Here is a 12474-nt window from a genome sequence, read left to right on the forward strand (position 1 = left end):
ATTCTTGCATGAATATTACGTTTCTAGAACGTGATAACAGCATTGTGATTAGACAGGTCCTACATCGTAGAAAAAAGTCATGGCTCTTGAGAGATACAGGCTGAAACATTTTGGGTGAAATGTCATATCTCTGACTCACTTTCAAATCTTCCTCCGTAAATGTCTATATAAAGAGAGAGACATTGGGAATTCCCTGGCGGTCCAGTGGTTAGGACTCTGTGTTTTCACTGCCGAGGGCCCGGGTTCATTCCCTGGTCCAGGAACTAGGATCCCACAAGCCTCGCAGCATGGCCAAAAAAATAAACCAAGAGAGAGGCATAAAGCAAATGTGGCAAAAGGATACGGGTGTTCATTGTGCTATCCTTGTCTATTTTGTGTAGGTTTAAAATTTTTCCAAAAAAGTTGAGACATAAAGTTGAAAAAATATCCCTTATCAAATTGGAAAAACAGACAAAATGCTTAAAGATAAATGAGGGGCTACAAAATTGCCCCTCAACGTACCACAGTGGCCCATTCCTGAAAAGCCAGTGATGGAATATACGTTTCAAAGTAAACCGTTCTTTTCACCAGAATGTCCCGCTAACATGCTACTTCTGGCCACGACGCCTGGAGCCAAATCCAATAACAACAACTACAACCACCTGTCTGAGTAAGGGGTCCTGCACACCAGTGCTGGGCCATCTCCCTGGTTTCCTCACAGTGTCCTGTGGGGAGGGGGCAGGAGCTTCATCCCCATTTTACAGATGAGGAAACTGAGGCCAAGGGAAGCACTGGACTTGCCCTAATCCACACAGCTGGTAAATGGCAGAGCCAGGACCAAAGCCCAAGTCTTTCTGACCCTAAAATCCAAACTTGTTGGGGTAGGACATGGTTGCTCTGCTAATCCCCCAAGTAAAGCTCTGAGTACAAATCCCACTGAGGAAGAGGAGAGGGAAACAGATCTCACACGAGGGAGCTGGGACCTGGGGCCGGGGTCAGGGATGGCGTCCCTGAGGTGGGTTGAGGCCTCATGGGTGAATAGAAGGTGACCAGGCTGCAGGTGGAAAGCACTCCAGACAGGAGGAATGGCACAGGCAAAGGGCTGGTAGCTGGATGGTGGTGAGTGAGGAGGGCTGGATGGGAATGGGCAGCAGGAGCTAGGACATGAAAGGTCTTAGAGGCCCAGGGAGGATCTTGGGTTTCCTCCTGAGGGTGCTAGGGAGCCAAAGGAGGATTCTGAACAGGGGAGACGAGCAGATGTGTAATTTAACAGCACCCCTCTGGCGGTCTTGGAAATCTGGAGGAGACTGAGAGCTGGTCACCAGGGAGAAAGCTGGAGGTCAGGGAGCAGATGAGCCCGGGATCCAGGGCTGGTGGGATGGTGAGGACATAATTCAGGGTCCATGGACACTTGGGCAAAGATCCAGAAACACATGAAGTCTCCGTATTGGAAAGGCACAGGAACCAGGCCTCTCAGAAATCACTGGGAGAGACAGTCATGCATGCAACCCCCCGGGCAGGGCAATTTGGCAACAGCCGTCAAATTATCTTTGACGGGCAATCCCACTTCCAGAAGTTGTTGTTTTTTTTTAACGTTTTTTTTTTTGGCCACGCCACACAGCTTGCAGGATCTTAGTTCCCCCACCAGGAATCGAACCCATGCCCCCTGCAGTGGAAGCGTGGAGTCTTAACCACTGGACCGTCAGGGAAGTCCTAAAATGTGTTTTTTTTTTAAAGAGATCTTTCTTTTTTTTTTTTTTTAATTCTTTATTTTATTTATTTTTTATTTATTTATTTTTGGCTGTGTTGGGTCTTCGTTTCTGTGCGAGGGCTTTCTCTAGTTGTGGCCAGCGGGGGCCACTCTTCATCGCGGTGCGCGGGCCTCTCACTATCGCGGCCTCTCTTGTTGCGGAGCACAGGCTCCAGACGCGCAGGCTCAGTAGTTGTGGCTCACGGGCCCAGTTGCTCCGCGGCATGTGGGATCCTCCCGGACCAGGGCTCGAACCCGTGTTCCCCGCATTGGCAGGCAGATTCTCAACCACTGCGCCGCCAGGGAAGCCCCCTAAAATGTGTTTTTTTATAACTTAGGAATATATCTTGGAGCTGAGTGCATATCAGCATGACTGAAGCTGCCTTATTCTCTTTACCATCTCATCCTGCCGTGTGGATATAGGATAATATATTGTGCAAGTCTCCTATTGGTGGACATTTTGGTTGTTTTCTGTTTCCCGCTATTACAAGCAGGGCTGTAGAGAACGACTCGGTTCATCTATTATTTCCTTCACGTGTGTCACTCAAATAACTTCTGGAAGGGAATCTGGTGGTCCAGTGGTTAGGACTCCATGTTTCCACTGGGCTGGGTTCGATCCCTGGTTGGGGAAATAAGATCCCGCAAGCTGCGTGGCACGGCCAAAAAACAAAAAACCCCACACATTTTATATACACGAGCGCATGCACGCTCCCCTTTATGTACAAAAGGGGGATAGTATATACGTATATATATATTTGCCTGTATAATCATTAATCATAAAATACTCCTGAAAGGCTCCATGAGATATTGATAACAATGGTTACCTCTGGTTTGGGGGGGGGAACCTGGAGGCAGGAGTGGGGGACTTTTGTTCATTTTAATTTAATTTAAATTATGTTAATTTAACATGACTCTTCATATTTTTGAACGTTTTGATCCATGTCATATGATTCAAAACTAAAACAAACTAAAGGGCTTCCCTGGTGGCACAGTGGTTAAGAATCCGCCTGCCAATGCAGGGGACACGGGTTCGAGCCCTGGTCGGGGAAGATCCCACATGCCGCGGAGCACCTAAGCCCGAGCGCCACAACTACTGGAGCCCGGGCTCCGCAACAAGAGAAGCCACCGCAACGAGAAGCCCACGCACTGCAATGAAGAGCAGCCCCCGCTCGCTGCAACTAGAGAAAGCCCGCGCAGCAACGAAGACCCAACACAGCCAAAAATAAAATAAAAATAAAATAAAGATGGTTATAGTTGAAAATCTTGTCTGTACCTTATCCATTCAGCACTGCCTCCAAAAAAGAATTCACCTGTATTTGTTTTCCTTTCCAGAGTTTCTGTATGCAAATACTAGCAAGTACAAATTGAAAATCTTATTTTCCCCTCTTTTTGACACACAGGGTAGTACAGTTTACCTTGAACAATGTGGGGAGTGGGGGAGGGAGCACTGAGGCACCGACCCTGCCCGCAGTGGGAAATCCACCTATAACTTATAGCTGGTCCTCAGTATCCGTGTTTCTGCAGTTCCGCCTGGGGGGGTTCCAACAACTGGGGATCGTATTTACTGTTGAAAAAGATCCCCGTTTAAGCGGACCCACCCAGTTCAAACCCATGTTGTTCAAGGGTCAACTGTATAATACCCACAAAATTCTGCACCTCAATTTAAACAAAATTAATATATCTTGGAGATAGATACTTCCACATCAGTACCTAAGGGATGGCTTCATTTAAAATGTTTTCTGTATTAACTGTATGTATTTATATTTATTTGCACACTTACACAGATATATTTGTCCCTGCTGCATAGGACTGCAATCGGTAGATGTATTGATTATTTCACCAGTCCCCTGATGATTAACACGGAAACTTCCAATTCTTCTCTATACAAACAAGGCTGCAAGGGAGAACCTTGTATGTCCCTCTTTCACCCAGATGCAGGCATATCTACATGATAAGTTCCTAGAAGTGGAATGGCCTGGCCTAAGAGTAATAATGATAATAATAATTATACTAGTAATACTAGAAGCTATCTCAGTTGATCACTCACCATGTTCGAGGTACTTGGTGTGAATAAGTAACTCATTTACTCCTCCCAACAACCCCAGGTGCTTGGTTATTATTATTCTTCAGTTTTTAAATTTTTTTTTTTGGCCGCGCCAGGGGGCCTGCAGGATCCTAGTTCCCCAACCAGGGATCGAACCCGGGCCCCCAGCAGTGAAAGCGTGGAGTCCCAACCACTGGACCGCCAGGGAAGTCCGTATTATCCCATTTTGTAGAGGAGGAGGCACAGAGGGATCGAGTAACCTGTCCAAGGCAGTACCTGGATTCGAATCCAGATATTCTGATTCTTAAGGCCTCACTGGTGAACCAGGAGGCTACCAATGATAATTTTGACCAATACTGTCAAATTGCCGGGAAGAAGGCCTTTCTCTGAATGCCCTTTAAATTTAAGGCCAAGTGACAGCGGTATCATCCGCTCCAAAAATAGCAACAGCAATAATAATAACCACCATAAAATACATGAATAAAGAAATACATGCGTATGACTCTTCGGGGCGGGGGACACGCGAGTCCCACCGCCCCCGGTGCCGCCCCCGCCCCTGGTGCCCACCTCGATGGCGGGCAGCGTCTTGCTGGCCTCTGTGCTGCTCTCCCCGAGGATGCTGCCGGCCGAGCGGCCCTCGCACTCGTAGCGGAAGCGCATGCCGCGCTGCTTGGGCTGCTCGGTGATGACCAGGTGCGGCCGCGGCCCGGGGCCCGGAGCCGGGGGCACCAGCCGGCCCAGGGGGCAGCCCCAGGGCGGCGGCGTGGCCGGGGGCGGGGGCGCCGCGGGGCCCAGGGTGACCGTGCTCAGGGAGGCCGCCCCGCGAGACACCAGGCGCGGCAGCCCCTCGCCCGGGCCCGGCTGCGCCCCCTCCAGGCCGAAGCCATTCTCCTTGATGTACTCGTCGATGATCTCTGCGGGAGAAGCAAAACCTAGGGATGACGCTGATTGTCAAAGAAAAGGCTTTTTTTTACCCCCAGACTTGTGCTGCCCTCGCCTTTTTCCCGTCCGTTCATTTCTTCAAGACATATTTCTTGTGGGCCAAGGGCAGGGGCGTCAGCTCCGAACACAGAAAAGCCCCTGCCCTCCTTCTTGGAAACAGACGCGTAGCGTCCCCCAGTTCTAGAAGCCCGAAACCCCAGGGGTCGGCCTGGTTTCTCCTTCTCCTGCACCCTTCTGTGCACCCACCTCCGAAACAGCTCCTGAACCCATGCCTCCATCACCTCTCACCTGGATCAAGGTAGAACCAAGTCACAGGTACCCCTGCCTCCATCTTGCCCCATTTAATGACAACAAGAATAACAGGTGCTCTGCCCAAGCCGCTCCCATCTCAGAAAGCAGCACCACCATCCACGGTGCTCAAGCTGGAAGGACACACATCTTTATCAGCTGCTCACGATCCCACATCTACTATGTCCAATCCATGAACTTCTCCTGCCTCTACCTCAAATATACATTTACGTTCCCACCACCTCTCCCTACTCCCACTGCCTCCTCCCTGGGCCACCCTCCATCACTTTCCATCTGAACCACTGCCCCTGTTCCCCACCTTGCCTCTTCCAGTCTATCTGCCAAACACAGCCAGAGGGATCTGATGTCAGACCCTGTGCCCGTCTCAACAGAAGCCTCCAGTGGCTCCCATCTCCCTAAGAGTCAAAGTCAACACCTTCCCCATATAAAACTCTCCCCAAACTCCACTCATCTCAGGAAAACGGGACAAAGACAAAACCCACACCCCCGACCTTGGCCACAGAGCCTTCTGTGGACGGGCCCCCTCTGTCCTGGGCTTCTTGCCTCCCGCTGCCCCCTCTCATCACGCTCTGGTCTCTTTTCTGTTGCTTGCACCCACCAAGCCTGGCCCTCTTCGGAGCATTGGACTGGCTCCTCCATCTGCCTGTTCCACGCTTCCCCGCATTCAACCCATGCTGGCTCTTGCTCATCCTTCCGGTCTCAGCCCACCTCTTCAGAAAGGCCCAATCTAATGTGTTTGCCCCAGGCCCCTTCCTGTTTATTTCCTTAGCCCAATCTAACATTATTTTGTTCTTTATTCCTTTTCCTCCTGTCTCTGCCACTAGAGTGTCAGTTCCAAGAGAGCAGGGACTTTGGTTTGTGGCTGAATCCCCGGTGCCTAGAACAGTGCCTGGCATGCATGCAGCAGGTGCTCAATACAACTCATCGAAGGAATGAACAATAGTTGTAGTAACAGTAACTAATGCTAAGGACGGCTGGCATATGCTGAATCTTCACTAAGTGTCAAGCACTGCTAAGTACCCTGGGAGCACATGACTTTGTTAAAATCCCCCAGCAGTCCCAGAAGTCACACTGTGACCTCCTCCCCAACAAGGAAGGCCAAGATCCCTCTCTGTGAGCACTTGGATTTCCCAGCCTCCCCCCAGAACTGCCCTGTGATACTCACCCAATTCATCTGTGGAAGGAAGAGAAAGAGAAAGGTGAGGTCCAGGAAGTGGTCAAGACTTTCATCTTTTAAGACAGATTCCCCAACCCCATCCCCTCCCAGAACCCTTCCCCCTTCCTCCATCCTGGGAAATCCTGGGCTCTGACTCCCTGGGATGTTAAACCCTAACCCCCATCTCTCCCTCCTGGCCTACCCTCCCTTCAGCTCCCAATGTTGGGGTCCCAGGGTCAGGCTACCCTCAAATGCCTCCCCCCAAAAACCTTTAGACCAGGGATTATGAAGCAGTGTTGAAATCTAAGGAAAAGCCAAGGGTCTCATCACCAGGGAAAAAAAATGGATGCCCAAGATTCTAAACAAAATGTGGGGGTGGACCCCTCCCTAAAGCCCACCCTAGACCCCGGGAGATCACTTCCTGGTGTCTGAAGATCCAGGAAGGCTGATCCTTCACTTCTAGGCAACCACCTCCCTCTGCATCCCATGCCAGTCCCCAGCAGTACCCAGCCGGTATCCGGGATTTGCCCCTACTTCCTGAGGGGGGAATGACAGCAATGCTGGGCAAGCCCCTTATCACCTCCTCAGGAAAGCTCAGCCCTGGAAGGGACCGTGGAGGATGGAAACCAACCTCCCATCATTCCACAGACAGAACAAGGGGAGCCCAGAGGGAGCAAGCAAGCCTGTGGGGTCACACAGCACGGGAGGGCAGACCGGGGCCAGATGCCCCATCCAGGGTTGCCTGCGCTGGCCGCTGGCCACCGAATCGTTGCCAACCTGCCCTGCTGCCAGACCTGTCCTCCTCCTCCGCTCTCGGGGAGTGGCTCCCAGCAGCCAGACCTTTGCTCCTTGGAAAGCAGTCTTCCTGCCCCGCTTATCTCATGTGATCTGTGAAGTCACCGGGGTGGGGAAGACATCCCCACTTGGTAGATGGGGACACCGAGGCTGGGAGAGAGGAAGGGACACGCTACAGATCACTGGCTGGGCCAACTTCAAGTCACTTCAACTTGGAAACACCTTCTCAGGCATCCGTGCTGGATGACCTGGGGATCCAAAGATGAGTTAGACTTTGTCTGAGCCCTCAAGGAGCTCCCAGGCTGCGAGGGGAAACTGAGGCCCGGGCAGCTGTGGCTGAAGCTTTGTACTGCCTCAGTTCAAATCCTGGCTCTGTTCCTTGCTAGCCATGTGGCTTTGAGCCCATTACTTAAACTCTTTTTGTGCCTTGGTTTCTTCATCTATAAAATGGACACAATAATAATGCTTGTCTGGTTGGGCTGTTTAATATACAGGAAGCACTTAGAACTGCCGTAATAGTAGACGATACATAAATGCTGGCTGCTGTTGGGTAAGGTGTTGGGAGACATTATTTTATGGATGTGGGTAAATTGCTTCCCCTCTCTAGGCCTCAGATTGTCTGTCTATAAAATGGGGAGGTTGGAAGACATGGTTTCAGAGCATGGGGTGTGGAGTCACACAGATGTTAGTTTGAATCCCGGCTGTCACTTCTGGCTGTGTTGCCTTGGGAAAGGTGCCTAACCTCTCTGAGCCTCCTTCTCTATAAAAAGTTCTGATATATCTCAGGCATTAACATGAGGATTTAGAAGCACACTGGGAAATTGCTTAGCACAGGGTCCGACCACTTCAGGCCCTCCATAAAACTTAGCCATTATTATTATTATCTAAAATCCTCTTTCAGCCAGGAAATGTTAGGGACTTCTTCTCTTTATTCAGGGCTCAGCTCAAATAACAACCTGTCCCCCTCCCAAACTCCCACACAAACCTGCCACCATTCAGGGCCAGCCAGGATGGGCCACACTTGAGCAGCTGTCTTTCATGCCTCAGGGCCTTTGCACAGGCTAGTCTCTACCAGAATGCTCTTCCTTCAGATCTTTGCATGCCTCCTCCTCCACTTTCAGGTCCCTGGTCAAATGTCACCTCTTAGATGGGTCTTCCCTGACTACTTTTTCCAAGATAGCCCCCAGAACCCCCACTCCAGTCACTCACAGTTAGGTGCCTTGGTTTTATCATTTTCAGGGCACTGGCTAGGATTTGACATGACCTTATATTAGAGTGATTCATATCTGTCTCCTGTAGACTGTGAACACCAGAGAGTAGGAAACACATCTGCCCCATCCCCACTGTATACCCAGGGCCCAGTATGTGTTTGGCCCATCAAAATGAGGGAAAATTTCCCTCCCACTCTGTCTCAGTTGTTCTCCCATCCCCACCATGCTATTTAGGTGTCACTGATCCCAAGATTTGTTTAGGCCCTTTATCACATTTTATAATCCTACATTTAATTCATTGTGTACATATCTGCTTCCACATCTAGGTAGGGAACCCTATGAGGGCGGAGCCACGGCTGTCTTGGTCACTGCTGAGTGCTCAGCACTGCCCAGCACAGGGCCAGGTATGCAATTGGAACTCAATAAATATCTGTTGAATGGATAACGTCAGAAATTACTCTCAATTGAAAGAAACCAAAGATCTAGGTCTTGGGTCAGAAAAGTCTCAACCTTGTTCTTGCCCAGAACCAGTGCTTGGCAGGACCTGTTCCCAATGCCATCTCCCACCTTTCACTACCTCCCAAACTCACAAACCTCCTAGAGAACCCGCAGGGCCTCCTCCACAGCCACGCCAGCACTTCTGGGGTCCAACCCAAGATTTTACCTCCAGAGAGAGGTTCAGACCCAGCCCACTGGGGCCACTGGGTTTTCCTGGTGGCAGGACTCAATCCCTGCCCTCCAAATTCCAGCACATTTATGAGAGATGATGTCATCCTTTGGCCATGCTTCTGCATTTCCTTGGGCAGCACTGAATTTTGGATGGCACAGGATGAGGGGGCTTATAGACTAGTGGTTCTCAGCATCTCTTGGGAAGTTGCTAGAAATGCAAACTCTTAGAGCCCATCCTGGAGCTACTGAATCAGAAACTCTGGAGATGGGGCCCAAAAATCTGTTTTAACAGCTCTCTGGGTGACCCTTAACTGTGTGCCAGACACTGCTTTAATACTGTTATTGCTTTAATACTGATACTGTTTAGCTGTATCAGCTCATTGAATCCTCTCGGTCCCTCTGAGGCATTGATATTATGCCCATCCTACAGATGAGAAAAACTGAGACCCAGAGAAGGGAAGTGACTTGCAGTGAAGGGGTGGTGGCACCAGTATGTAATTATTACGCTCTGCACTACCATAGTGAATCTCTAAAGAGGACTCTCTTAGAAAGTGAATAGGTGGTTAGTTTTACTTGCCCAGCTCCTCATCACCGGGAGGTAGGGGCATCTGGGGACCCCATCTCAACGGGCAGGGAGGGATACAGGCTGAGGAAAGCTGAGGTAGACCTCCGCAAAACCCCCAGACAGAGGCGTACACAACGCCGCCTCCACAGGATTCCCCCTGCCCCATCCTGAGCGTGCACGTGGGCAGGAACTGTGGAGGGCTGCTCACCCGTGGTCCTAGAAACGGCGAGCGAGAGCGAGGAGAGGTCCGCGGCCCCTGCAGGGAGGGAGGCATGTCTCAGGAGGTGATGGAAATACGGCGGGAGAACCAGACAATCTCCCAAGCCCCACCCCGTTCCTCTCCTGGCCCCGCCCCTTTGGATCATGCCCCTCACCCTTATTGCCCGCATGGTCCGGCCTTCCTTCCTTAACTCATGGACAGGTTCCCTAGTTTCTGTCAGTCACCCCACCCTTCATCGCACTCAGGCCCTGCTCCTTCTCTCCCTTAAGAAGGCTGAGAAGGACCTGGAGGAGCTCTTCTCAGCCTCAGTTAGGAAAGCCCCCACCCTCTTCCTTATTTCAGGGTCAGACCCTACCTCTTCACTTTTCCAGTGTCAGGCCCGTCCCCTTCTCCCTCAGACCCTGCCACTTCTCTCCAGAGGCAAGCCCCACCTCCTCTTTCTTCTCTGAGTCAGACCCCGCCCTCTTTTTTTCAGAGCAGGCCCTCCTCCTTCTCTCTGCCAGAGTCGGCCCCGCCTCTTCTCCCTCTCCGAGTACGGCCCCGCCCCCTTATCTCCCTTAAGCCCCGCCCCTTACTCTGAGTAGGTGAGACCTTGCTTCCTTCTTTGAGTTAGGTCCCGCCCTCTTCTCGCACTCATGGTCAGGCCCCGCCCCCTTCTGTGGGCCAGGCCTCTCCTTTTTCTCCCTCTCTGTGTCTGGCCACGCCCAGTCCCTCAGGAGCAGCTCCCGCTCCTCCTTCTCCGAGTCAGGCTCTGCCCCTCCCCTCTCGTAGTCGGGACCCGCCCCCTTCTTTGCCTCAGGGTCAGGCCCCGCCCCCTTCTCACTCTCTAGTGGGACGTCTCTCTCTTACCTTGTACCGGACCCGGTCACCATCCTCTGCCTCCTTCCTTCCCTTTGATATAGTGTCCCCGGAACCCTCACACTCTCCCCGCAAAACCCCTAAGACTCCTGTAGGAACCCCCAGACCACTCCAGGACCCCAGGCCTCCCGCACCTCCAGTCCCGCCCCAGACTCCTCTCCTGAACCCCGGCCCCGCTTACCCAAGGCCCCCAGCTCCGGCGCAGCGGACGATCTGGCGACGCGGCGACTCGGCATGGCCCAACCAGTGGGGACTGACGGCCCAGAGGCCAGCCCAGACCAAAACACACACACGCGGGCAGGCCGAGCGGCCAGGTGGCACGGTCCGGCGGACGATCGCGGGTCGGGAGAGCGGCGCAGGGGCTGGGGCCGCAGGCCGGGCTGGACGCGCGGCGCCCGGGGCTGCGGGGGGCGCCGGGCCGGGCCGGGCGGGCGGCGGGCGGGGGCGGGGCGGCGGAATTCCCCGGCGCCGCCGGCCTGCGCGCTCATTGGCCTGCACCCTGTCGTTACGTCACGCCAGGGAAACGGGAAAACCCCCACGCGTCACGTGGCCTCGGGGGCGGGGCCGGCCGGGAAGAGGAGGCCGGGGACACAGGAGGGGCCCGGCCCGCGACGATGCCCATTGCTCTGGTTGAGACCACTGAGTCCTGCTTGGGGCCACTCACAAGCTACCCATGGAGCAAGTAAGAAGACTGAGGCCTGCCCACCCCAGGTCTGCCAACCGGACTTGACCTGTTGTTTCTCTGGCTCGAAGGGAAGCTTTGGGATCAGGAGGTTACCAGGGCTCCGTAGCTGCCAATGATGATAATCTTTTCGAAACCTCCACGGTCTGTCTACACCTCAGTTCCTTAACCTGAGTAAATCGGGAGTGATCATACGTAAAAGTTTAAAGCTAGGATGTCAGGATTTCAGCTGTAGGACTTGTCTGTTTTGTTCCTTGCTGTATCCCCAGCACCCAGAACAGCACCTGAAAAACAGTAGGTGCCCAATAAGTTTTTACTAAATGAATGGATGGATGTTTTATTCCTCCCCACAGCTCCTCCAAGTTTCCTAATAGCCCGTAGCACTTTCAGCTCAAAGGCTCAGTAACTTAGTCCCGGAATGGTAACAGCGTAGCCCCCAGGATACATATTTAGCTGAGTGCCTGACCCCTGGGCTTACCTGGGGGCTTCACAGATACCTCACACCTTGCACCAGCATCAGAGGAAGGTGCTAGAATTGGAATTATTGCAGAGAGGAGGAGACTGAGGCTCAAAGAGGGGCAGCCATTTGGTTAGATCACATTTCTAGGCCTATTCCTAAGAAAGACGGGATGACATTAGGTCCCAACTTGGATGCCGGGCACCCTCAGACCACAGAGCCAAGGTTTGACGTCCTTTGTCTCCCCGTGAAAATTTTGAGTGTTCCACCTCTACTCTTCATGGCCTACATGGACTCACTGATGCAGTCGACATACATTTATTGAGCACCTGCTGTGTCCTGCACTGGGTATGATGGCACAGCACTCACCAAGCCAGCCCTGGCACCTGCTCGTAGGAGGCAGACTAGTCTACAGTAGTTCTCGAGGTTGTGGCCCAGCCCTTCAGGTGATATGATGCAAGCTCAAGTTGGAGAACGACTGCTATAATGCAAAATATGGAGCAGACTTGTTCTGCAAAGGGCCAGATAGCAAATATGTTCTGCTTTAGGCTTTGAGGGCCAGACAGTCTCAAAACTCAACTCTGCCATAACACAAAAGCTGCCAAAGACCATACAGAAACAATGAGCATGACTGTGCTCCAATAAAACATTATTTTATGGACACAGAAATTTGAATTTTGTATAACTTTCATGTGAAACAAAATATCCTTCTTGAGATTTTTTCCAACCACTTAAAACATGTAAAAATTACAGAAAAACTGGAAAATGCTGGTTTTGGCCTGCAGGCTGTAGTCTGCATATGACAAGGGCATTGCCTGAAACGCTATGATTTGAAGG

At 52.0% G+C, this 12474-nt stretch overlaps 1 protein-coding gene across 1 annotated transcript in view; it reads right to left on the reverse strand.

Annotated features, from left to right (window-relative positions):
- RELB (RELB proto-oncogene, NF-kB subunit) overlaps window positions 1-10986 on the reverse strand; it is a 29110-nt gene extending 18124 nt beyond the window's left edge. The window contains exons 1-4 of the mRNA XM_036834076.1: window positions 10680-10986; window positions 9629-9676; window positions 6190-6198; window positions 4341-4687 (exon numbers count right to left, since the gene is read on the reverse strand). Coding sequence (XP_036689971.1) covers window positions 4341-4687; window positions 6190-6198; window positions 9629-9676; window positions 10680-10986 — 711 coding nt within the window. The remainder of the gene's footprint in view (window positions 1-4340; window positions 4688-6189; window positions 6199-9628; window positions 9677-10679) is intronic.
- Window positions 10987-12474: the final 1488 nt, after the last annotated feature.

The sequence above is a fragment of the Balaenoptera musculus genome, chromosome 19 (assembly GCF_009873245.2).
Source record: "Balaenoptera musculus isolate JJ_BM4_2016_0621 chromosome 19, mBalMus1.pri.v3, whole genome shotgun sequence".
NCBI classification, from domain to species: Eukaryota; Metazoa; Chordata; class Mammalia; order Artiodactyla; family Balaenopteridae; genus Balaenoptera; species Balaenoptera musculus.